This window comes from Lissotriton vulgaris, chromosome 7 (assembly GCF_964263255.1).
Source record: "Lissotriton vulgaris chromosome 7, aLisVul1.2, whole genome shotgun sequence".
Classification (NCBI taxonomy): Eukaryota; Metazoa; Chordata; class Amphibia; order Caudata; family Salamandridae; genus Lissotriton; species Lissotriton vulgaris.
The window spans coordinates 1,648,287,435-1,648,313,869 of NC_141695.1; the positions used below are offsets into that span (position 1 = coordinate 1,648,287,435).

A 26,435-nucleotide genomic window follows, 5' to 3' on the forward strand; every position below is an offset into this window, starting at 1 on the left:
ATAACAGAACTCACATTGGCTGCTGTGTGCCACCTGGAACCTCACGAAATATTCTACTCAACAAAGCAAGAATTCAGGTAACACACTCAGTCTTTTAGTTCGCTGATTTGTGTGACAATATTTTCACATGCGGTTATGCGGTATTGTGAATTAAAATGCGTTAGTGTGACACGAGATGTGTGACACTTGGCAGGACTGAATGTGGCACACAAACACATTCAGATCGCCTGGCAATCGCATTAGACTCCCAGTCCCCAAGGCTGGCCGAAGACAGTCACAGTGCTATAAAAAAGGAAGGAACCTTCAAAGACGTGTCAAGGAGCGATTTATTTTCAGAGCTCCCTGGTTTCGCTATCGCTGTATGAAGCATCTGTGTCTGGAGCAAACACCTAGCTTTGTATCTAATCTATTATCGTATGTGCTCCAGGGTTTCTTCTGCTTAGGGAATCCCCTCAGATAAATCAGATATAGAATGAAAAAAAGATGGTGTGCCCAAGGCAGCACTGTGTATTTGGAAGATCTGACGCATGACTGTGTCGGCCTACCTTCTTGGTGGACTCGTAGCGGACTCGGTCCATGCGGTAAGTCGTGAGGGGGTGACACCATGAGTTACCAGCACCGGGTGACACCAACCCTAGTGACGCCACTTCACACTCCCCAACAAACATGTCAACATCCTTGTCCATTAGTGGCCACCAAAAGTGTTCGCGTAACCTTCTCTTTGTAAACGTTTTGCCCATGTGCGCCCAGGAATAACCTAGATCTTAGCACATCAGGAGGAACCAATCTATCTTCATATACAAGCAGACCATGTTCAACAGATAGTTCCTGGGAAAGTTCAACAAAAGTCTGCAGAGAAAAATGAGCATTCTTCTCTCTCGGCCAACCCCCTTTCACACAGTTAATAACTTCACCAAGTAAAACATCCTTGGATAGTAGATCCCTCCACTCTGTTTCACTAACAGCACACATATCATCCAACACCAAAGCAGCAACAAAACAATCTTCTTCATCATCATCATCAATTTTGTTGTCACACTCAATAGGGTGTCTAGAAAAATAATCTGCTCTCACATTCTTGTTCCCCGGAATATAGGTGACCTCAAAATCATATTGTAACAGTTTAGTTGACAAGCTTGCAATCCTCGGTGTATGTTCCTTCAATTTATCACCAGAAAGAAGGGATACTAGTGGATTGTGATCAGTGCGCAAAATGAAATGTTTTCTCCAAATGTATGGACTAAATTTTCTTAAAGCCCACCAACACGCCAACAAGTCTCTTTCAATAACAGCAAAATTTAATACCGAACCACATATAACCCTAGAGGCATAGCCTACAGTGTGCTCATGACCGTTGACGTTTTGGGTGAGGACAGCACCCAAACCACTGGCATCCACTGTGATAGTACACGTAACATTCAGGTCAAAAGGTTTGAGATTCATGGGACTAACTAACTGATGCTTAACCCATTCAAAAACATCATTGCAATGATTGTCCCAGAGAAAAGGAACACAGGCCAATAAATGATTTATGCCCTACCTTGTCTTTGGGAGGAGGACAATCCACTATAGCTTTTACAAGGCCTCGCCTTGGTTCAACTCCATGTTCGGAAAAAACATGACCTAGATACTTAACTTTCTGTACTCTAAAAACACATTTTTCTTTCTTCAAGACAACACCAGCATCACGCAAAGCATCCAACACACAAAACATAGTCTCGTCATGTGAGTCGCACATTTCACCATAGACTAAAACGTCATCTTGGAAAACAACTACACCTTTAATATTTTTTAGTAAATTTGACATAATTCTTTGAAAGACCGCTGCGGCACTGCCCAACCCAAATGGCATACGGCAGTATTGAAAAGTCCCAATAGGGGAAACAAAAGCAGTTAGATGCCTAGATGACGGATCCAGAACCACCTGGTGATGAGCTGATGCTACATCTAGCTTACTGAACCACTTAGAACCATTGATTAATGATAGCATGTCAGGAATCTTTGGAAGAGGATGAGAATCGATCCAGATATTTTTATTAAGACTGCGTAAGTCTATGCAAACACGAAGCTCACCATTTTTCTTTTGAGCCACAACCAAAGGAGAAAGCCAAAGAGATGACTCAATAAGTTCAATAATTCCTTTCTTACAAAGACCATTGAGCTCTTGCCTAACTGATCCCTCACACTGAATGGAACATTTCTGAGTCTGTGTTTTAACCTGTATAGCGTTGTTCTTGACTTTTATAAGATGAGTAAAATCTTTAATCTGTCCAAGACCATCACCAAATACTGTTGGGAAACGTTCTGACAAAATATCTATAAAATCATCCGAACGAAGAATAGAAACTTGGTCCTTTGTACCTAGTCTAAGTACCATTTGAAAAGTCCCTGGTGGAACCATCCAAGGCTGTTTAATTCCTTGATGGCTACTTATACTTTGTCAAAAATGTTCCTTCCCCCTAAGTTCTAAAGTATCCTGCCAGTTCAATGGTCCTTCCTTCGTATGAAACTGGAGATCTATCTGGAGGCTGTAATGAACGATAACCCCAAACTTTAAATTTTTCTTGTTTTATCATTGTTATTCTTGCACCCGAATCAACTAACAAGCATACTCTTTTGTTACCAATTCCTATATCCACATAAGGATCGAAGAACTCAGAATATTCGTAGAGGCTTCCCTTATTACTGTTTTACTTACTGTCACTTGTGCTATGAAAATCTGAGGGACTTGCCTCTCTGTAGAGTGTTCTAGAGGGTGCTGGAGCCTGATTGGCTGGGTTCCAAATTTGGTTAATTTGTACAAAAGGACAAGGAATAGGCTAGTGTAGTCACTTTATGGTCCAGTATAGCCTATTGTATGATATTTTATTACTATTATGTATATATTTATTTTGTACCATGAGACTCCCACCTCGATGGCGGGGGTGATTCAAGCATGTGAATCTATGAAAGATACCAATACTGGATAACTGAAGTTACAGGTAAGTAACTTATTTTCTTTCTTCTGTGGTGGCAGCCCATGACATCCAATATATGCGTCTTCCATATTGTCTAGCAGCACTATGTTGTTCTGTTTTTTTCTTACCCTCCCCAGCTCCCGCCCACATGAGAGCAGCTCTCAAAGAAGCACATATCCATTTTACTGCAACAGGTGCTAATCCAACAGTTGAAAAGGGCCATTAAGATGGTTCCAGTCTTGGAAATAGGGACAGTCTGTTACTACTGCTATGTCAGTCTGCCAAAGAATTACGGAGGCCTTTGTTCTTTTTTCAGATCTTTGCTCTCTAAATATCTTCCTATGGAAGGAAAACTCACTCTTGTCAGGATCTGTCTGCCCTGGATCTAGTGAATGGATAGTAACTCTAGACCTGCCAATCTTCTACTTTTAGGTGCCCCTCCAGTTGGACAGCAGACATTACCAGCGGTTCAATGTTGGCCAAAAGCATTTTTGTTTGCTGTGCTCCCCTTCGACCTTATAGGCACAGTCTAGGGTGTTCACAAAAGTGATGGCTGTGGTCGCAGCACATGCTTTGGAGGTTGGAGGATACCAGTTTTACCCTATCTGTGTAACTGGCTATTGATGGAGGGTGCGTCCCAGTCAGTAGAAGCCTGCCTCCAGACAACTGAGAATCTCCTGACAGCATTGAGGTTCTGGATAAATGAGCTGATGTCATTCCTGACTTCTACGAAAAAGTTCCATTTTATCTGCGCTATCTTGGACACATTGAGGTTCAGGGCTTTTTCTCTGCCGCAACAAGTCTAGGACATTCCCGATGTTTCAGCCTTAGTCCTGGTTCTGGGTGAGAGCAGCCCTGAAATTTGTTGGCGTGTTGGGCTCGTGTATCCTGCTTGTCCACTTCACCACATGTCATTGCAGTGGGATCTGAAGTCTCATTGTACTCACTGTGGTCCTAGCATAATGTGACTCCTTTAGAGAGACCGAAGGAGAGCGTTACGCAATGAACTTTAATCATGAAAAGTCTCTCAGTGATTACTTGCAGTGGTGGTTATGAATATGTGGTACACTTCTAGATTTCATGATGCAAGTGTGGATTCTCATGACATCATTATTTTTCCGGTTTTGTGGTGGAACCAGAATTGGGGTAGAGTAATAACTGATGCTAAATATACATGCGTTTGCAGAATTCTGACCGGATAGAACATTAAAGTGGATATAAGTGCAAGCAGGGCACTGTATGCACTAGTTTCAAAGATAACTGTCCGCTTCCACTTGTATATAGCTAAACTCTGACACCACCGCTATATGACATAGCAGAAATAGTAGTGAGCTTCTCAGTGGGTAAAATTGTACTGACAGACCATTGGTGTTAGTTATTGACTGTATTGCCAAGACATCTCTGTGGTTGCAGTTGGATGAATGCCATAAATATGCAGGCAGCATAACTTGTGAGACTTAATGATACTTCTCTCGATTGGGAGCTAAAACTCACTGTCATCCCAGTTTTCTGACAGCCTATTTTGTCAACCTATTTTTAGACCAACTCCACTTCAGCGGCTGAAAGAGCCCTGAAGAACTATTTTTGAAAGGCTTGGTGCCATTCACATTGATTTTTCTCAGCCCTTTAATCACACTTACAATTCTACAAGTTAAGGCACAGCTTCTTGGAGGAAGTTATGCCATTTTATTCATTTTCCACTAGCAACATTTCATTCACTGTTCTACTGGCTTTACATAAGCAAAGGATTCTATATCTACCACAAAAGCGGCAACCCCTCCCCTCTGATTTCCAATTTAACCTCTTTGGAGACGGTCTGAAAGTTATATGAGAACACTAGTAGTAGGAAGCAATTTAATGGTGATGCCTCTTAATGTTTTTCTTTGGGACATTGACACTTGAAGCTTAAGTTTTTCTGCTTGTATCTCCCTTTCCAAGGGGATTTACCATTTTTTGTAGACCTCTGATCTTATATTTGAACCTTCTTTTCAGTCTTTGAGCTCTCCTCTCAATCCCTCCTCTTCTGCCCCCTTATCTTGCACCTCTAGCTCTGTTTCCCCTTCTCCTCTCTCCCCTTCCTTTTTTTTCTTCCCCTTTTTCTCACCCATCTTTTTCCTTAATGTCTTATCAAAGGTGAAAGTTCTTTGTTGTGTTTGAGTGGGCTGTTAATGACAAGGAATGTAAAGACTGAAAGTAGCAGACTGTCCACTGTGAATAACATTACATTTGTTTGACATTACTGTACCTTTACAGTGCAATATAGCGGTGAATAGCAATTGGCTAGGAAATAACACATTTGAAAGATAAGGGGATGATTTTCTTTATGTGTAAGCCCAAAGTATATTTTGTTATACCGTAAGTAAAAATGTACCTATGTGTTCTGCTCAGAATTTGTGGACGTTCTGTAATCTTGGAAAACTTGCACTCCAAATTATTATTTATAACATATTTCTTTGGATTTCAGCACTGCTGAAGGATTAACAAGTGAGTCTGATGTAAGTGGATGGCAAACCTTTCTTCAGGCTTTGACGTACTTTCTGAAGATGTTCTTTGGCTCTGCAGCCCTGGGAACCCTAACTGGACTTATTTCAGCTCTGATATCCTTTGTGGTCTTTTTAATTTCCTTTCAGAAATTGATTTATTAACCTCTAAAGTATGTGTAATCCTATGCTTGATGTCCCCTTAAGGATAAACTTACCAAACGTCTCCAGGTAACCTCAGCAGGAACAGAGCAGCACGAGTGAAGTTTTGTCATCATGCCTTGACAGGTTCAGACTTATATTTGGGTTTATATTAAGGGTGTGTAAATGCTATTCTCAATTTCCTCAGGGATGGCAGTATAATGATCCTAGAGTTAATTTATCATCTTTCTCTTAATATGTTTATCAACATACAAATAAGATGGCTCAATGGATGAATAATTTGACTTGCCAAGTTTTGTTCCAAGCTTGTGGCGTGCCAATTCATACTTTGTTCTTGATTTGATACTTGACCTCTTCTTTTGGTAATCCAACCGAGCTCTAAGATTTATCCTCAGAAGGTGTTGGCTATTTAGTTTCCTAAAGAACTTCTACTGTGATTGTTCTAAATGAGATACATTTACTCATATCTGCTTGTGTGAACTGAGTGATTTGTTTCGGCATTGCCTCTTAATTCAGAGTATTTTTTTAAATTACTTTACCTGGCTTGTTGATGACAAAGAAGTAGGGTGAGCTGTTTTGGATTTTATGAATAGTATAGATAATAGTCTCAAATTATGTTTGCGTCAAGTCTAGAAAAGTTCCTGATGATGGACAATTTAAATGAAAATGTATTCTGAGTTTGGTTGTCTGGTTTGTTTCAATATTTACTCTTAACTGCTTCAGTTAAACTGTGTTAATTTTAAAACCCCTTTCTTACCACCATCTGCCCTAAAGGCACATGCAGTTGAGAACTCTGTACTGCTGCCTGCTCAAGAGGATTCTGACATCAGATCATCTTGCCCAATAAACTTATCACACATCCAGTGTTTGAGTGGACCATGGATCTAGGTACAGATAGAAACGTCATAGTGGGAGGTCTGAGTTATCATCATTTGCAAATGAAGCCATTATCTGTAGGAATCTACATTATATGCATTTTTAATCCCCATGTAGCTTTTATTTTCACTTGCATTAATTCTTGGCCTTTTCTTTTTGCCAGCTGACCCATCTCTTTCATTAGCCCTTCTCAAGATATTAATGAAAAAGTTAAATGATATCAAAGCTGCTCAATTTTCTATTTTTTTCTAAAACCATGGCTTTAGCAACTTTTTTCTCAAGCGCAGCAATGTTGACTATTTTTCTGTGCCACTGTAAAAAATTGTTCTTTTACGAGTCAGATCTATACACCATCTAATGTCTACACTGTACTCCTTAACATCCTGCATGTAGTCTAACCTTGTTAGGGTAGGGTGGCAGTCTGCGCTATATAAGAATCTTTTACAATTACAATTTGTTGGGTTGTTCTCTGGATTGCTATCTCAGTATCCATTTGCATGATTATCTGAAAAGGAATCCTAGTTGGTGACAGCCCACACGAAGTCTGCTGAATGCATTGCTGTCATTCTGTCTGGCTGCAGAGCCAGACAGAAGTCAGGGAGTTGGTCTTGCTCCTGAATGACCATAGTTGTATTCTTTTCTCTCCTAGCAGTGCATACAACAAACGAGTTATTGTTTTCTAGCCCTCAACATAAGAAAATCAAGAAACAGGCAAACAAGTAAAGGTATACCTCAAACAAACATCTTTAAGGGACCAAGTACATGGGAGGAAATTAAAGCACATGGAGGCACAAGCACATCCTTGAGTAATTATGGTACTCTCCACAGGGCTGCTTGGAAGATACTAAAAATAACTACCACTGCATGCGTAACCAGCCCTCCCCACAGTCTTATTGTATTATTAAGTGTTTACTTTTACAACAGTGGTGAAAATCCACTTGAGTGCAGTAATAAGTACAGCTGTTCAGATGTCCTGTTTAGTCTTCATCAAAGTATTTAAGTTATGCCACATGTTCCATTTCCCCGGGAAAGGGAGTTTCATTTTGAATAACTCAGGTGTGCAAAAATTGGAATAACTAAACATGAAGGCATGATTGGGTTGAACACCTGAGAACGTGTGGAATAGGCCAGCCTTCATATTTCCAGTTAGTAGTAGCTTTGTATTAGCTTTCATAAATGGTATTCTTTTTGCCATCACCAGTGCTCTAAACTGGTAGTCATATAAGCTAGAGGTCTAAATTAATGTTTGTAGCATGTGTGCCTGTAGATGCACATTTTGTGTATACTCCTGCCATCTAGTGTTTGGCTTGGACTGTTTTTCTTCAAAGAGGTTTGTGAGTCACAAGATCCCTGTGACTCCTCCTCTGGCCGTACATCTGCATGGTCACCAACTCCAGACACTGGTCTCCACTCTCCTCCTACTCTAGAAACAGAGGAAGGAGCCTCCTTTGTAATGGAGGTGCAGAAGGCAGTTGAGGTCCTGGACCTCACACCACCCTTGGTGGAGAACAAGTCAAACATCTTGAGAGAGGTGCTTCAACCTTGGGTATCTTCCTCAGGACCCCTAAATTCCTTCAATGAAGCCCTCACTGATGTCCTGTTTAGGGCGTAGGCCAAACCCTGCACAAGGACTCCTGTATTCAGGACCCTTGGACACTACCATCGCCCCGTTCTCGGGGACCAAGACTTCCTCACCCAGCACTCTACCCCTGAGAGCCTCTGGTTCAGGCCTCTATGTCCAAAGTTAACCCTGATGCATTCCCTGCTGTACCTCCAGATATGGAATCCAAGCGACTAGATATCTTTGAAAAGAGGATTTTCTCTTCCACCAGCCTTGCTCAGCTTTCTCGGAACACTGTGTGTTTTTTTGACCAATACACTCAGAAGTATGGGATTTGGTTGCACAAGTACTGCTCATGGTCTCAGAGGAGGCCCGAACCATACTCTCCCAAGCAATTGCTGATGACAGAGACACTGCAAAGTGCACTATACACTGCAGACTGAATATGATGGACTCGCTGGGCAGAGCCATTGCTTCTTTGTGGTGCTTAGACACCTCACCAGGCTAAGATCGACTGGCTTTTCGGGGATGTCCAGGCATTCTGGACATGCCCTTCAATTGCACTTGCCTGTTTGGTGACAAGGCAGATTTGGCGATTTAACGTTTAAAGGATAACAGAGCCACCGCTAGGTTTTTGGGATTTATCATGGCACTGCGAAAGCTGCATTCCTCCTTACACTTGCTTCATGGCTGCGGCTGGGCCTAGTAGTCGTATCCTTTCAACCCTAGCCACCACTGCCACCAGACTCCCCAGTCCATTTTCGGCCTCCCATAGACCTCGTGGGATCCATGGCCAGATGTTTACCCTGTCCACCACCGCACCTGGTAACCACTGCCTCAAAGCCCCTTTAATATGCCCTTGCAACAGCATGGGGAGCTGATTGACAGCAGAACCTGTCATCACCTGCCCCAGTGGCAAAGAATAACATCAGACAAAAGGCTGCTCCAGATTGTTCAGCGCTGTTATGCCCTTCCTTTTACAGAAACTCAGGCAGCCTTGCCACTGTCTTCAGGTAAGCTAACGGAGGACTAACTGGTGCGCTTGCAATAGGAAGGACAGGGCACACAAAGGAGCCACTGAAAGGGTGCCGACATCAGAAGTAGTTTCTGGTTGCTATTCCTACTACTTTCTGTTTCCAAAAAATAAAGGAGGCCTCTATCCTGCCTATACCTATGCCCTCTCAACTACTTCTTGAAAAAGGAAAAGTAAAAAATGCTCCTTCTGGCTCAGGTCCTGTCTACCATGGATCCCAGAGACTGGATGGTAGCACTGGATTTTCAGGACGCAAATGTCCATATTCCTGTTTTGCCAGCCCACAGACATTACCTGCAATTCATGGTGGGTCAAGAGCATGCCCATGTCTCTGTGCTGCCTTTCGGACTTACCATCACCCCCCTGGTGTTTACAAAATGATTGGAGTGCCTGCAGCCCACCAGCTGAGTTTAATGGTTCCAATCTTCCCCATACCTCAACTATTAAAAGCAGGCTCACTTCAGGCTGTCGTCACCCACCTCCAGACTACTTCTCTCAGATGCTCCCTTACATTCGTGCCTTTGGAGAAGCAGTACATTTCTGTGCCTGTCTTCCATAGCGGCACGTCTAGGATATTCAGACTATGATTCTGGTGTTTCAGCCTCTATCCTGGATTTCGAGGCCTCCTGCATCCTGATGGTAAGGCATTCCCATTGGCATATGCAGACTCTGCACTTTGATCTCAAGTTCCATTGGCCTCAGTATCAAGGAAATCATTCCTAGCTAGTCCAGATATCAGAGGGAAATGCAAAAGAGCTGCAGTGGTTGCTGAGGAACTGAAATCGGGTCAGCAGCAGACCCCTCTCCCTTCTCCACCAGGAATTTACAGTAGTAACAGATGAGTCACTTCTGGGTTGGGACTGCCATCTGGAAGAGGTGATCACATTTATTTATTTTTATTTATTTATTTAAAGAGTTTTATATAGCGCTGGCTAGACCCGAAGGTATCAGAGCGCTTTACATGAGAATCAACATGTAACAGAAAAAGTTCAACAATTACACAATACATCAAAAAACAGGCAATACAATTAGGAGAGGAGAGAAAGCAGAGAGAAAATTAGTGGAGAGGGCAGGGGAGGTGAGAAAGGGAGGATAAGGGAAGAGACAACAAGGTGAGACGAAAGGAAGTCTGTCTAAAGACCGACTGAGTAGGTGACGACCAAGGAGGGAATCCACTGCCCATCTCCCCTATGGCTAAACCAGGTAGCTCCATCGGGCATCAGACAAAATAGTTTAGTCTCAATACATTGAGAGAGGAGAGAAGGAGAGACATAAATAGAGGGAGGATGCGGGAGGAGACAACAGGAGACACGAAAGGAAGTTTGTCTAAAGACCGACTGGGTAGGTGACGTCCAAGGAGGGAATCCCCGGCCTTTCTCCCCTATAGCAAACCAGGTGCTCCATCGGGCATCAGACAAAATAGCTAGATCTCAATTGACGAGTGAAAATTCACAGATAAACAGGGTGGGGACTAAGGGCCAGGACAGGTGAGGGCAAAGGTCAGTAGCAGGAAAGTGGAGAAGAGTAGAGTGGAGAGGGGTAGGGGGAGGAGGGAGATAAGATCAGGAGAGACGCAGGAGGGTTTGTTGCGACAGTCATTTTAGGCAGGGACAGGCAGTATTTACATGAGGATCAGAGTTACAAGTTACAAGTTACATTTGTTCCAAGAGCAAAATAAACACAGGAAAAAAAACAGCAAAGTTACGGAAATTCGTCAGGGGAGGGATGTGAAAAAAACAGGCAGACGGTGAGAAACTGTGCCCAATGTCCAGCTGAGTAGGTGACGGCCGAGGGGATGAACCCGGGCCAGACTCCTCTATAGCTGAACCGAGCAGCTCCACCGGGCATCGGACATAGTGCTCGGACTCCGCTGTCAGGATAATGATCAGGTGCAATCAGAGAATGTCATAATAAAGCGGGGGAGTTGGAGAGATGATGTACCGCAGTCCGAACAAAAACCTGATGCCATCTTGAGGTCAGGCACTGCTCTGATAGGGCTCTGTAAGGAATATTTCGGCTTAGAATAAAGAGTGTAGGGAGTCTCCAGGCACTTCCCTAGTGATGCCACTCCACCACTTCCCGGGAGGCTTTCCTCCTTCTTCAGAAGAAGCAATCATGTGGCGGCATTCAGGGTTGAGCAGGTGGAGTTTGTCTGCAGCGTTGCTGCAGGAGACGTTTGGACCAGGGTTCTTGTTGCTTGGCACGGTCAGTCGAAGACGAGCTTGCCTTTGGTGCACAATTGGGGCAACAGCGGCACATCAACATGATGGACTTGGGAGCGATATGCTTGGCATTGCCAGCCTTCTTCCCATCCTTTTCAAGGGGAGGCTGGCTCAGATGTTCACAGACAACACCACTGCCATGTGGTACTGCAACAATCTGAAAGAAACAGGTTAGTATTAGATCCTTACCTTAGAATATCCCCAGGCGTCAGACTGGATCCGGAAACTTTTGCGTAGCAGTACCCCTGCGTGTCGGTAGGTGTCTGCAGCTCGCCGGGATGACGTCAGTTCTTCTTTTTTCCGCGCCAGCAAGCGCAGATCCGGAAAAAGTGGTACCCCTTAGTCAAATTTTGACTAAACTTTTTTCATCATTTTTGATCCTTTTTTGAAGTCTAACGTCTCCGAAGGTGCCGGTAGGGATGCCCGGGTTTAAACCCGCCGCCGACTACAACCGGCTGATGTCGGTTACCGACCCCCACCGCCGGTGTCTTCATATCCTGGGCCTCGACCACGACGGCAAGGCCTGCTCCGACTGTCGAGCCTTGACGTCTAAAGCAAAGGCGGGAGCGGTCCCGCAAGCGACTCTAGCTCCGGCAGTCAGCCCCACGCCGCTCGAGGTCCCGGTCGGCGAGGATGTCGAGGGAGCGGTCGCGGGGTCGGAGCCACCATAGTTCCGGGAGTCGTCCTCGGTCTTCGGGCTCGAAGTCCTCCGGTAAGCACAAGAAGTCGAAGAGACGTCATCGTTCTTCCGACTCCCCATGACGCTCGCGTGACGCGGCCGGGGGTTCGGGCGACACCGCGGCACCGCCGGAGCCGGGGGCGTCGCGGCCTGCTTTATACCCGTCGTTCCCTGGGCAGAACGCGACGCCGGAGGAGATTGAGGCCTTCCTCACGGCCATGAGGTCGCTCACTCCTCCGTCGGGCTCCGCGGCGCCTTCGGGCCCAGCGGTCCCGACTGGGGGTTCACAGCAGGTCGGGCGCTTCGGCTCCGACGCCATCGGGTGCTTCGGCCCCGAGGCCGCCGGTGACTTCGGTCCCGACGCCGCAGGCCCCCGCAGGATCCGGGTCCAGATCCGGGTCGTCGCCGGTCGACCTCACAACCTCGCCGGCGCCGCCCCCCAGGATGTCGCCTCCGAGCGGCGCCGCCCCTGATCCCTTCCTCGATTCGGGTCTGGCGCCGGAACGGCGCCGCTCGACACCGTATCCAACACCGATGGGAGATTTCTACTGCTATGACCCGGCCCCATCCTTTTGGTCCTGAGTCTCAGGAGATGGGTGGCGAGGGGGATAGGGAGGGGTCTGAGGACCCTCTGGCACGGGAGTGTTAGTCTTATCAAGACTGGACAGGTGAGCTAGGGGAGGCCAGTGGTCGGGACACCTCGCCGGACACTGGTTTTGTCTCCCCTCCTACCGTGGCTATTGAGGTGGGGGCTGCCTATAGTGTGGTACTGACGCGGGCGGCCAAGGCCTTGGGCCTGGAGCTCCCCGTCGCGGCCGTGAGGACTAACCTCCTCACTGAGGTCCTTAAACCGCAGGCAAGCTCGGCCGAGCCTCTGCTGCCGTTTAATGAGGCCTTGTCAGACGTTCTTCTGGGCACTTGGTCCAAGCCCGCTACAGGTCAGCCTGCAGATTGGAACGTGGCCAGACGCCACCGCCGGGCTCCGGGCGACCCTTGCTTTCTGTCCACCCACCCCACCCCCGAGAGCCTGGTCATCCAGGCCTCTAATTTCCAGACTGCATTCCCGACAGCTCCCCTGATCAGGAATCCAAGAGGTACGAGCAATACGGAAAGAAGGTATTCTCCTCCCTAAGCTTAGGGCTGCGGTCAGTCAACACTGTGTGCCTCTTGGGCCATTATACCCACTCTCTGTGAGACACGGTCGCGGACGTGCTACCACAATGTCCGGTGGAGGTCCAGACAAAACTCACCCAAGCCCTTGCGGAGGGTCGAGATGCAGCGAGGTACTCCATCCGGTGTGGACTGGATACCACAGACTCACTGGGCAGAGCGATGGCAACAACGGTGTCGATTTGTCGCCACACCTGGTTGAGGTCCGCCAACTTTTCGGCTGATGTCCAGAACACCCTTATGGACATCCCGTTTGATTGCCGTCGCCTCTTTGGCGACAAGGCAGACCATGCGCTTGAGCGCTGTAAGGACTCCTGGGCTACAGCAAAGTCCTTGGGCCTCTGGGCCCCGCGCCAGCAAACGGCTGCCTTTCGCTACTTTCGTGGCCAAGGAAGGGGCACCCCCACACGTCCTGCCAGCCACGGGCCGCAGACTACCGTCCAGCGCGGTGGCGGACGTGGAAACTGTTGTGGCGGGGGTCGGGGACAACGGCGAGGCCAGTCCACACCCGCCCCTGCAGCATCCGCCTCAAAACCTTCCTAGTCCGAGCTTTCAGGCCCATGTGACGCCAGTGGGGGGCAGGGTTCGCCATCATCACCTCCACTTGCGCACTGTCACATCGGACAGGTGGGTGCTGCAAATCGTCCGAAGGGGCTACTCCTTCCCCTTCGGGGCGACCCCTCCAGCCACGCCACCGCGATACCACCACGTGTCGGGAGATCACTTGACACTTCTACGAGAGGAAGTTGCGGCCCTCTTGGCCAAGAGGGCCATCAAACGTGTTCCTGGGCCAGAAGTAGGGTGTGGTTGTTACTCCCCCTACTTCCTGGTACCCAAGAAGGGCAAAGGGGGCCTACGCCCTATCTTGGACCTACGGAACGTCAACAGCTTCCTCCGGAAGGAGAAGTTCAAGATGCTGACATTAGCTCAGGTCCTAACTGCCCTGGACCCAGGAGACTGGATGGTAGCGTTGGACTTGCAGGACGCTTATTTTCATATCCCCGTCCTGCCTGCCCACAGGCGTTACCTGTTGTTCATGGTAGGCCACAAGCACTTTCAGTTTACCGTGCTCCCCTTTGGCCTTACCAGCGCCCCACGGTTGTTCACGAAAGTGATGGCGGTGGTCGCAGCTCATCTGCGCAGGTTAGGGGTTTCAGTCTTCCCCTACCTCGACGACTGGTTGTTGAAGGCGGGCTCGCCTCAGACAGTCGTCAGCCACCTCCAGACTATGGCCGACCTCCGGCACCTGCTGGGGTTCTCCATCAATGTGCCGAAGTCACACCTGTGTCCCTCTCAGAAGATCCTCTTCATCGGAGCGGTTCTGGACTCAGCGCAGTTTCGGGTTTATCCTCCCGAACAGCGAGTTCGGGATATTCAAGCTCTGATTCCGATCTTTCAGCCGTTATCCCGAGTCTTGGTCAGGTTGACTCTGCGGCTTCTGGGGCTGATGTCCTCCTGCATCCTTCTTGTGCATCACGCCAGGTGGCGGATGCGGGCTCTACAGTGGGACCTGAAGTTTCAGTGGGCCCAGCATCAGGGCAACCTGTCCGACCATGTCTTGATCTCGGAGGGCACTGCAAGACAGTTGCAGTGGTGGCTCACGGACCGCGATTGGGTCAGCGGCAGATCCCTCTCCCTACCCCAACCAGAGCAAGTAGTTGTGATGGACGCGTGCCTCCAGGGCTGGGGAGGCCACTTGGGAGAGGTGGAGATCAGAGGCCTCTGGTCTCCGGCGGAGTCCCGGCTCCACATCAATCTTCTGGAGCTGCGGGCGATCTGGCTTGCACTGAAGGCATTCCTCCCCTCTGTCCAGGGGAGTGTAGTGCAGGTGTTCACGGACAACACCACTGCTATGTGGTACTGCAACAAACAGGGCGGGGTGGGGTCGTGAACCCTTTGTCAGGAGGCTCTGCGCCTCTGACAGTGGCTGGAACATCAGGGCGTGACCCTGGTGGTTCGAAACCTGGCAGGTTCCCTGAACGCCAGGGCGGACAAACTCAGCCGTCGGTGCATGATGGATCACGAATGGCGTCTGAACTCGGACGTGGTTAAGGCCTCTTTCAGCAGTGGGGAGAGCCTTGGTTAGATCTATTCGCCACAGAAGAGAACGCGCAATGTCATCAGTTCTGCACGTTGGAATTTCCAAGGCGGCACTCGCTCGGAGACACCTTTCATTGCGAGTGGAACTGCGGTCTGTTGTACGTCTTTCCGCCTATACCACTTCTGCCCAGAGTGCTGAAGAAGATCAGGCACGACCGGGGCCAAGTTATCCTTGTGGCTCCGGACTGGGCACGAAGATTCTGGTATCCCGAGCTACTCAGTATATCTGTCGATCCCCCGATTCGTCTGCCTCTTCAGGAGGACCTTCTGTCGCAGCAGCATGGGATGGTCCTCCACCCGAACCTGTCCAGTCTCCACCTCCATGCTTGGAGATTGAGCGGCGACAGTTGAGGCCATTTGACTTGCCTCCTGAAGTTTGTGATGTGATTCTGGCAGCCAGGCATCCCTCCACAAAGTCGGTATACGCCTGCAGGTGGAACAAGTTTGTGGCATGGTGTACAGCAAAGGCTGTGGATCACCTCTCTGCCCCTCTTTCTGAGGTCCTCCTCTTTCTTCTTTCTCTTGCCCAGCAGGGCTCTGCTCTGGGCATTATCAAGGGCTACCTTTCTGCCCTTTCCGCCTTCTTAAGGCTACCTGATACGCCTTCTTTGTTCAAGTCCCCGGTTGTTAACAGATTCTTAAAGGGCATCACTCACATGCTCCCCCCTGTTCCTTTTGTGATGCCTCAATAGGACTTGAACCTCGTAATCACTTTTCTGATGTGCGCTCCCTTTGAGCCACTTCATAACTGTCCTCTCCGTCTTCTTACCCTTAAGACTGCTTTCCAGGTTGCCATCACCTCTGCCAGGAGACTAAGTGAGCTCCAGGCTATTTCATCCAAGCCTTCCTTCCTTTCTGTCCATCCAGACAAGGTTGTGTTGCGGACAAGACCCTCTTTCCTGCCCAAAGTAGTCACGGCCTTCCACATCGGGCAGTCCATCACCCTGCCCACCTTCTTCTTATCGCCTCCGCATCCCTCTAAAGAGGAAGAGCGGCTCCTTCGTCTGGACCCAAAACGTGCGATCTCATTCTATTTGGATCGCACACACCAGTTCCAGGTGGATGACCAACTCTTTGTTGGTTACGTGGGCGCTATGAAAGGTCGGGCGGTGCACAAGCGGACCATCTCTCGGTGGGTTGTGTTGTCCATCAAGGCATGCTACTCTTTGGCTAAGAAGGAACCTCCTGTTGGGCTAACTAATGGCGTGAAGTTGATGATCAAAACAGGTAATTGTCAACGTTTCGACCCTCGAAAGTTCTGAGGGATTAGTGGTACCCTTGCAGTGGGGTCTTCATCAGGACAAAATACGGGGCAGGCAAGCTAATTAATGTATATAAAGAAAGAGTTATATTCTTAAATAAAGGGATGTGCCTCACATTATACATTGAAGACCAATAGAAGCACACTGATCCAATTAAGGATATACCATAGGGGTTAACGCGTAGTATGAGTCAGGCGTTACCATTTACCTAAATAAGGGAATTCTGAGATTGGTAGGGACTTTAGTTTAAAAGAATGAATCACATATCATGGTGCTGTAAATTCAGCGAATTGGTGTGAAAGATCGATTGGAGCCGTGAGCTGGCCCTGGTGGTAGGCGGTGACTCGGGCAATATCTACAACAAGTTGAACTCAGGAAAATAGAGGATGCGTAGTAATTAATTAATTGTCAAGCTTTACCTTTGTATGCAAATACTTTAGCACAAGGTATGACCCACTCTCCGTGTTCTGTTTCAGACACTGCGAAGCGATCCCCCGACAACTACAATCTCTGACCTTGTTCACCATGATGTGTGATTCATTCTTTTAAACTAAAGTCCCTACCAATCTCAGAATTCCCTTATTTAGGTAAATGGTAACGCCTGACTCATACTACGCGTTAACCCCTATGGTATATCCTTAATTGGATCAGTGTGCTTCTATTGGTCTTCAATGTATAATGTGAGGCACATCCCTTTATTTAAGAATATAACTCTTTCTTTATATACATTAATTAGGTTGCCTGCCCCGTGTTTTGTCCTGATGAAGACCCCACTGTGCAAGGGTACCACTAATCCCTGCGAACTTTCGAGGGTCGAAACGTCGACAATTACCTGTTTTGATCATCAACTTCACGCCATTAGTTTTACATTGATTGTACTATGTGAAGTATGATATGTTCTGATTTATGATTTGAACCTACGGTCCTTTGTTTTGTATATAGCATTTAACTCGCCAACCGAGTTGTGTCAATTGGCTGATTTTACTGTCACTAATTCCCTTCCATTACACCATCCTCACCTGATCACACCCCCCTCCCTCCCTGGGGCACTGTACAACCGTTTACAATATTGATCAATTGTTCAGTATATTTAATATACGCACTCCCATTGTGATTTAAACAATGTGGATGCATTCATTGTCTTTGTAATTATTTTTGTGAATCGTTTGTATTACCACACACTCACGCTGCATGGGGATTGAGCGGCGACAAGCTGAGAGCATTCAGTCTGCTTCCCAAAGTATGTGGCATCATCTTGGCAAAAGCAAAAAGAACAATTGATGGACAGAATGCAGAACAATGTCATACATTCACCCCAGTACAGAGATCTGGGCCTAAATCCATCGTTTTTTGCTCCCAGTGCCATTCCAGTTTGGACCAGCCATTTGCAAGTCAGTCTTGGCCCTGCGCCCAGTGGGAACAGTCCAGCCCGAACTGCCATGACAGGTCCTCCCTGGACTGGAAACAAGCATCTTAGGACCGGTTTCGGGCTTTCAGTCTTCATCAGCCAGGATAGCTTGACTCCAGTGGCATGGAGAGCACAGGACCCATGTCTGGGCATACCCGTGCCAAGCGGGGTGACAAATGCAAAAAGAACAATTGATGGACAGAATGCAGAACAATGTCATACATTCACCCCAGTACCCAGAAAACGGTCCCAGGATGATTGTTTCCAATTCAGGGAAGACCTGACTTGGCAGTTTGGGCTGAACTGTTCCCATGAGACACAGGGTCAAGACTGATGTGCATATGGCTGGCTCTGAACTGGGGTGGCGAAGTGAGCTAAAGAATGATGATGGATTCAAAACAGATCTGTGACTGGGGGGTGAGTGTCTGAAAAGTTTCAGCGCTCGGTCCATCATATCCTTGTGTTTGCTTTGTTCTCCCTAAGTTGGCTGGGTACGCCCAGACGTATGTCCCTTGTTCACTTTGCCACTAGATTCAAGCTAGCCTGACTGATGAAGGGTGTTACCCAGAAACCCATCCCAGGATGCTTGTTTCCGGTTCAGGGAAGACCTGGCTTGGCAGTTCGGGCTTGACTGTTCCCATGAGGCACAGGGTCAAGACTGATTTACCTATGTCTGGGTCTGACCTGAGGTGGCGCAGTGAGCTAAAGAATGATGATGGATTCAACCCAGATCTGTGACTAGGGTGAGTGTCCAAAAATTTTGAGCGCTACGTCCATCATCTCCTTGTGTTTGCTTACGTCATCGACTGTATACATCTGCTGATGAGACACATTTGTGGCTTGGTATACTGAACTCCTTGTCAAAATTCCTTTTGTTTGCATTGTCCCTCTTTCAGCAACGTCTTGCTGTGGGCACAGCTAGAGTGTACTTTTCGACCTTCAACATTTGTTTCCCCCTATTCCGTTTATTATGCCCCAGTGGGATCTAAATGTAATCCTCGCTTTTCTTATGTGTTCACCCTTTTTCTTGCGTCATGCTAATGTAACCATCTTCAATTATGCGGATGATTTGCAGCTCATCTTCCCTCTCAACAACACTGACTCAGTGGACGTATTCCAAAGAACCATGTCCCACATACTGAGTTGGATGAGCTGCAATCATCTGAAGCTCAACCCGGGCAAGACCGAGCTGGTCCTGCCCGGACAGAGCCCACTAAGCTGGAACCCTAACTTCTGGCCCATTAACATGGGAGCCCCCCCTACTAAATCTTCCGTGGTTAAAAGCCTAGGCATTTTTATCAGCGAGGATCTCTCGCTAAAAAGACAGGTTGGAGCGGTGGTATCTTCCAGCATTTTTCAATTGAAGAAAATAAGAAAAATTGCTCGCTTTCTCTCTTCAGCAGCCCTTACTCAGATTGTCCTCTCCTTGGTTCTGTCCAGGCTGGACTTCTCTAACAGTCTTTACCTCGGCCTCCAAATTGGTGAGCTTAAACGCCTCCAGCTTGTTCAGAACCAAGCTGCCAGGCTGCTGCTGAATATACCCAGGAGGCAATCCATTAGACCTGGCCTTAAGCAACTACACTGGTTGCCAGTTGAGCAACGTGTGGCCTTCAAGGCTGGGTGTATTCTGTTCCGTTCTCTGAACGACTCTGGCCCTTCTTTTATCAGAGATCTCTTCAAAAAATATTGCCCCTCCCGTCACCTTCGATCCACCTACAAATCACTTTTGACTGTGCCTCCTTTCAAGAGGAAACGCCACGGAGGCAGCTGCTTCGACCTTCAAGCTGCTGTACTCTGGAATTCTCTTCCTCTCCATATAAAGCAGATTGATAACATACTTAGCTTTAGGCAATCTCTGAAGACCTGGCTGTTTTCTCAAGCTTACTACTGATAGCACTGCCTGTCCTTTGACTGTCTTGTTTGGCTCCTTCTACAGCGCCATGAAGCCTCCGGGCGTAAGAGCGCTTAACAAATTCCAACTAACATTGTAACATTGTAACATTTGAGTCCATGTACAGCTGTCCTGCAAGATTTCTTACCATCAAAACAGTCTTCTTCTTGTTCATAAGGTCGGCCAAGAGGGCTAGCAAACTACAGACGCTCCTAGTTAACCACCCCGTACACTACCTTTTTACCAGATAAACTAGTCCTTCATACCTGTCCTTCCTTTCGCCAAAACGGGTAACACCCTTCCACATGGGTCAGAACATCACACTGCCAACCTTCTTTGCTCCACCTTACCCTTACAAGAAAGAGGAGAGACTTCACCATCTGGATCCAAAAAGAGCATTTTATTTCTACATTCACCCCAACCTTGCTAAATATATCTGGTGGATGATCAGCTCTTTTTTGGGTTTTGCTGGAGCTAAAAAAAGGGAAAGCAGTGCACAAACAAACCATCTCCTGATGCATTGTACTCTGCATCAAGATCTGCTACACATTGACCAAGAAGCAAACACATGATGACTTGAGAGCTCATTCTACCAGAGCCAGGGCTGCAACCACTGTGCTAGCTTGCAGAGTCCCCATTCAGGATAGCTACCAGACAGCCACGTGGGCATCACTGTATGCTTACCAAGTACTACTGCCTTGACAGTCAGGTCCAGAATAATGGGCATTTCTCCCATTCGGTCCTGCAGAACATTCTAGTTTAACCTGTTTGCAGACCCTCCTCTGGGTAGGTATTTCTTGGGTATCTATTCTTAGGTAAGGAATCAATGGCTAGACATCTCAATCAGATGGACAAGTTCTCTTCCAGGGGATCCTCATCAATAGTCATAAGCATTACAATATTCCCGCCCATGCGCGGGACCCCGAAAACAATATATTATATGTGCCCCACATATATATAGACATATATATATAAATAATATATATATATATATATATATATATATATATATATATATATATATATATATATATATATATATAAAAATAAGCAATTGCAGCCAAATAAAACAGTAGAGCTGGAATATGCTGTGAAGAATTTCCACCATACATGTGTATTTGCATTAGAAACATGAGAAACAACACCAATGCTTGTTTAGAAACTGTTTTAATGCTGAGAAAGCAGTAGAAATTCTTATAACACACTGTAAGCATATACAGCTCCCAGGCTGCATTGCAAATACCCAGTCTAAAAAGACTGAAAAGCTAACCTGTAGCTGAATGTACTAAAACTGACGCTGTGCCTTTAAGGCACCTCTGCCCCTAGCTTCCCATCATGCCTCAGGGGTTACAGGTCAGTTGTTCTTTCCGGCTCCTTCAGGAAGGACCCTGGATACACAGCTCCACACTTTTCTGCCTTTTTCAGTCAGAAAATCTTCTAAAGAACAATTTTTTGATTTACTTTGACTTTGAACAACAGTGTCAAGTAAATAACTGCTTAGCAGTCGTTTTTGTTGTGAGGTTTTCCTGTCAGGATGCCCACACTATTTGATAATTGCCCTTCTTGTGGCCACAAGAAGGCAAAAACAGACTCTCATGAGGTCTGTATTTTATGCTTGCCAGAGGATCATGATCCTAAAGACTGTTCACATTGTAAAAATCTGTCTGACAGGACTCTTAAAGACAGAGAGAGGAACAGGATCTATTGTCTGGCCCAGAGATCCATCAGGGGAAGATCTACAGAGAGGAAGAGTTCAAAGAGACCCAGAACTCCCTCCAAAGGCAAGTCAGAGCGTCCATCAACCTCAGCGCCGGGCTCGGCGCTGAAAAAACAACATCTGATGGACAGTTCTAGAGAAAAAACTCAGTCGACGTCGGGACCGGCGTCGATGAAGAAATCGTCGTCGAAAAGAAGTTCACCAACGACGAAGAAAGCTCCGCCGTCGTCAACTAGGCGACGATCGGCGTCGAGGGAAGCCACGAGATCACCGTCGACGAGAAGATCGGCGTCAAGACATAAGTCAACTCCGCCGTCGTCAACCAGGCGACGAACGGCGTAGAGAGACAGATCACACTCGCCGTCGTCTCAACTTCGACAGGCTTCGAAGAGTGTGACACCTCCGCCGACGTCTCCACGGAGGCGCTCGGCGTCGAGGAGCAGGAGCCCCCTCGGTCGCTCGCCGTCGAGGAAGGGATCATCGTCGACGGCGCGTCGGCGCTCGGCGTCGAGGATGTCTAATCCTCCGCCGTCGCCACGTGTCCGGCCGACGTCGAGGGCATCGTCGACGACAGGACAACGTCGATTGCCATTTCCGTCGCCGGCAGACCAACGTCGGTCGACGTCGAGACCTCCGTCGACGGCAGGGCAACGCCGGTCGACGTCGAGACCTCCGTCGACGGCAGGGCAACGCCGTTCGACGTCGAGACCTCCATCGAAGGCAGGGCAACGCCGTTCGACGTCGAGGGAGAAGACTCCGTCGTCGGCTCAACATCGCCGGTCGACGTCGAGGGACCACGGGTCATCGTCGAGGCGTTCGACGTCGAAGGTTATCACTCCGTCGACGCCGCAGAGGCGTTCGACGTCGAGGGAAAGACTTTTGAAACGTCCTCCAACACCGGTGAGGCGAAGGTCTCCTTCAGTGCCTTCAACTGTTCTAGTGACACAATCGGCTTCTCACCATTCCTCCTTAAGTACCTCTGGCTCATCGAGGTCCTCTTCTAGGAGTAGGAGTCCGTTGCCCCAGCGAAGGTATGTCACACAGACAAGACTCTCGCCAAGATGGAATGCTCCGTTGAGCCAGTGGAAGGATTCTGGAGCGACGGAGAGGCTACGAAGATATGTAAGCCCACTCCACAGGTCACCTCTTCAGAGATTGATAGAAGAGGCAGACAGACAGAGTCCTATCAGGCACCGATCATGCTCTCGGGAGAGGAGAGCGGAAAGGTCGCATACTCCCAGAGTCTCCCGATCACCATGGAGGGAGCAGCCCAGATCTCGAACACCGAGAAGGTAGGAAAGGGCGGAGAGGTCGAGATCTCCCCGAAGGGAGCATCAGAGAAAATCATGTTCTCCTCGAAGGGAAGAACGACCGAGAAGATCACCTGTGAGGAAGGAGAAATCTCACCACAGGAGAAGGAGAACTCCATCATCCTCTTCTTCATCTTCATCTAGATCTTCTAAAGGGGATTACTCTCCAACGCTGGCAGACAGCCCTCGCTCCAGAGCTTCCCCGCTTGACGACGTCAACACGTATCTGGACGTCTTACAAAGGGGGGCTAACAAACTTAATATAGAGATGGCTGTTCCAGAAGTGTCCACTACTGTGATTTTTGAGACCCTTCGTCACAAATCATATACCCGGCCTTTACTCCCAACGGTTCCAGGGATAATGGACCCAATCAAAGAGGTTTTCCTCACGCCAGCAACGATCAGGGCGGTACCGGCACGTATCCAGAAGAAATATTGGCCGGCCGACTCAGATCCTATCTTTGTTAAGGGAGAGCCTGCGGCTGACTCAGTCATAGTAGCCTCAGCTAAAAAGAATCACACAGTCGCTCCTTCTTCTTCGGTCCCCCCTGACAAAGACAGCAAGACACAAGATTCTTGGGGACGCAGGGTATGCAGCACAGCAGCTTCATCCCTGAAGGTCTCTAGTGCATCAGCCCTTCTGGGAAGGTACGATAGAGCACTATGGGACTCCATGGAATGATTCAAGGAGAAATTGCCCAAGGAGGACCAGAAGGACTTTGAGGAGACAGTGACGGAGGGCTGTTTGGTGGCGAACCAAATGATTAGTTCATCAGCAGATAACGCCCTTCTAGCAGGACATGCCTACTCACATGGGGTATGTGCGAGGAGATCATCTTGGCTGCGTTTAACTGGTCTCAAACCAGATGCCCAGCAGCGCATCCTCAATCTACCTTTTTCCGGATCTTCACTCTTCGGGGAGAATGCCGATCAGGAAATGACCCGCATGAAGACAGAGTTGGACACAGTGAAGGCGGTTGGTCTGGAGAAGAAGAAAGAGCCGTTCAAACGACGCTTCAAGACCAACAAGAACCGGGGAGGCCAACAGAGGGTTCAAACCCCTCAATGGTCTCAAAACAAGCCACAAGGGAAGGCGCACTACAGAGGAGGAAAATCGGGCAGAGGCGGACATCATCAGTCCTCTACCACGCCTAGAGGAGGCAAAGCCTGAGCAGTGGCTTCCTCTGGCGCCGTTACCCACTCCAGTGGGAGGAAGTGCTTCGCAACACCTAGAAGAGTGGGTCAGCATCACAAAAGATCGGTGGGTGCTGAATATACTGCGCAATGGATATGCGCTACGTTTCCGGAAGAGACCACAACCGATTCCTCCAAAAAAGACTCGCTCGTACCATCTAAAACTCCTCAAAAGGGAAGTGGACGTCCTCTTAAAGAAAAACGCAATCGAAGAGGTACCCCCATCCCAAAGGGGGAGAGGAGTGTATTCAAGATATTTTCTAGTCCCCAAAAGAGACCAAGAGGACACGTTCAGACCGATTTTGGATCTTCGAACCCTCAGCAAGGTGGTGGTCAAAGAGAAGTTTCGCATGCTGGCACTTCATCAGATATGTCCTCATCTACAAATTGGAGATTGGATGTGTTCGGTGGATTTACAAGACTCGTACTTCCACATTCCTATAACACCAGGTCATCGGAAGTACTTGAGATTCCTGGTAGGGAACAAGCATTACCAGTACAAAGTGCTTCCCTTCGGGCTCAAATCCGCTCCAAGGGTATTCACCAAATGCATGGCAGTGGTAGCGGCATGTCTACACAAAAAAGGTCTCTTTGTGTACCCATATCTAGACGACTGGCTCTTGAAGAGTCCGTCCCCTCGTCAAGCCACCAAAGACTGTCACCTGTGTCTCCAACAACTACACAGGCTCGGCCTCCACGTGAACACAGAAAAGTCGGTCCTGCAGCCCACACAAACTATCCACTATCTGGGAGCAGTTCTAGACACAAAGTTAGGAAGAGCGTTTCCTTCGCAGGAGAGACTATCTTCCATGGGGCAGAAATGCAAAAAGTTACTTCAGTTTCCTCGTCCAAAGGTGCGAGAAGTAGCATCTCTACTGGGCTCCATGGCGTCCTGTATCTTCCTAATACCGAACGCCAGGTTGAGGATGCGGCCTCTACAAGAGTCTGTGGAAGATCAGTGGGAACAAACGACAGGAGATTGGGAGGATCGAATCATCCTGTCTCAAGCAGCATTGACCTCCATACAGTGGTGGACTCTCCCTCGGAATGTCCTGCAGGGAGTCCCTTTTCAGCAACCTCTTCCTTCGCTGTCTGTGGTAACGGACGCATCTCTAGAAGGCTGGGGTGCTCACATGGGTCATCTTCAGATTCAAGGTCGTTGGTCGACCAACCTCCAGACATACCACATCAACATGCTGGAGCTTCGAGCAGTTCATCTGGCGCTCAAAGCATTCCTTCCAGCAATAACAACGGACAAAATCCTGGTTCAGACGGACAACACTACAACTATGTTCTATCTGAACAAGCAGGGAGGAACTCGATCTCGCCCTCTGTCTCTGGAGGCCCAGACAATCTGGCACTGGCTTCTGGCTCGGGGACTGTCGGTGGTGGCAGTGCACCTCCCAGGCGAGCTAAACACAAAAGCGGACGCACTCAGCAGGCACTTCGAAGATCAGCCAGACTGGGTGCTAAACGACGAATTAGTCGAAGAACTCTTCCGTTGCTGGGGTCGTCCAGGCATAGACTTATTTGCGGACGACGAAAACGCCAAATGCCACGCCTTCGCGTCCAGGTTCCACCGGCCAGGGACGCAAGGGAACGCTCTCCTGCTGGAGTGGACAGGAATGTTCGCCTATGCGTTTCCTCCTCTGGCACTGATTCCGAAGGTGGTGGCCAAGCTCATCAGATCGAGCATGGACATGATCCTCATTGCGCCGGATTGTCCGCGACAATGGTGGTATCCAGACCTGTTACATCTGTCGCTGTGTCCACACAGACGCCTGCCGTGCAGGCCAGACCTGTTGAGCAAAATGAACGGGAGGATCCTGCATCCCAACCTCCTGTCGCTGAACCTGACTGCATGGCTCCTGAGGTCTTGCAATATGGACACTTAAATCTGCCTCTGGAATGTATGCATATTTTAAGAGAGGCAAAGAGACCTTCCACAAGGGCGTCTTATGCGTTCAAGTGGAAAAGATTTTTCATTTGGTGTAAGGACCCTGGCTTTGATCCCACCAAAGGACAAGAAGAGGTAGTCCTTCCATACCTCCTTTACTTGGCTACATCAGGGTTGAAATACGCTTCTATTAGGGTTCATCTATCCGCCATAGTAGCGTACAGGAAATCCCCTACACAAACATCGTTTTTTCAAGTCCCAGTGGTTAAGGATTTCCTTCAGGGGTTAAAGAAGGTCTATCCCCCTGTGAGAAATCCTTCTCCTCCCTGGGAGTTGAACCTGGTTCTCTCCAGGCTGATGTCTACACCGTTTGAGCCTATACACAAGGCCTCCTTGCAGCATCTCACTTGGAAGGCGGCCTTCTTGGTGGCAATAACCTCTGCTCGCAGGGTTAGCGAGATACAAGCACTCTGCACCAAGGAACCTTACACTGTGTTTCACCACAACAGAGTGGTA

General features: G+C 48.1%; 1 protein-coding gene across 1 annotated transcript in view; it reads left to right on the forward strand.

Moving 5' to 3' along the window:
• The window catches only part of SLC9A8 (solute carrier family 9 member A8), a 431,266-nt gene that overhangs the window by 236,342 nt on the left and 168,489 nt on the right, over positions 1-26,435 (forward strand). Inside the window, exon 9 of the mRNA XM_086932630.1 lies at positions 5,422-5,554. Coding sequence (XP_086788756.1) covers positions 5,422-5,554 — 133 coding nt within the window. The remainder of the gene's footprint in view (positions 1-5,421; positions 5,555-26,435) is intronic.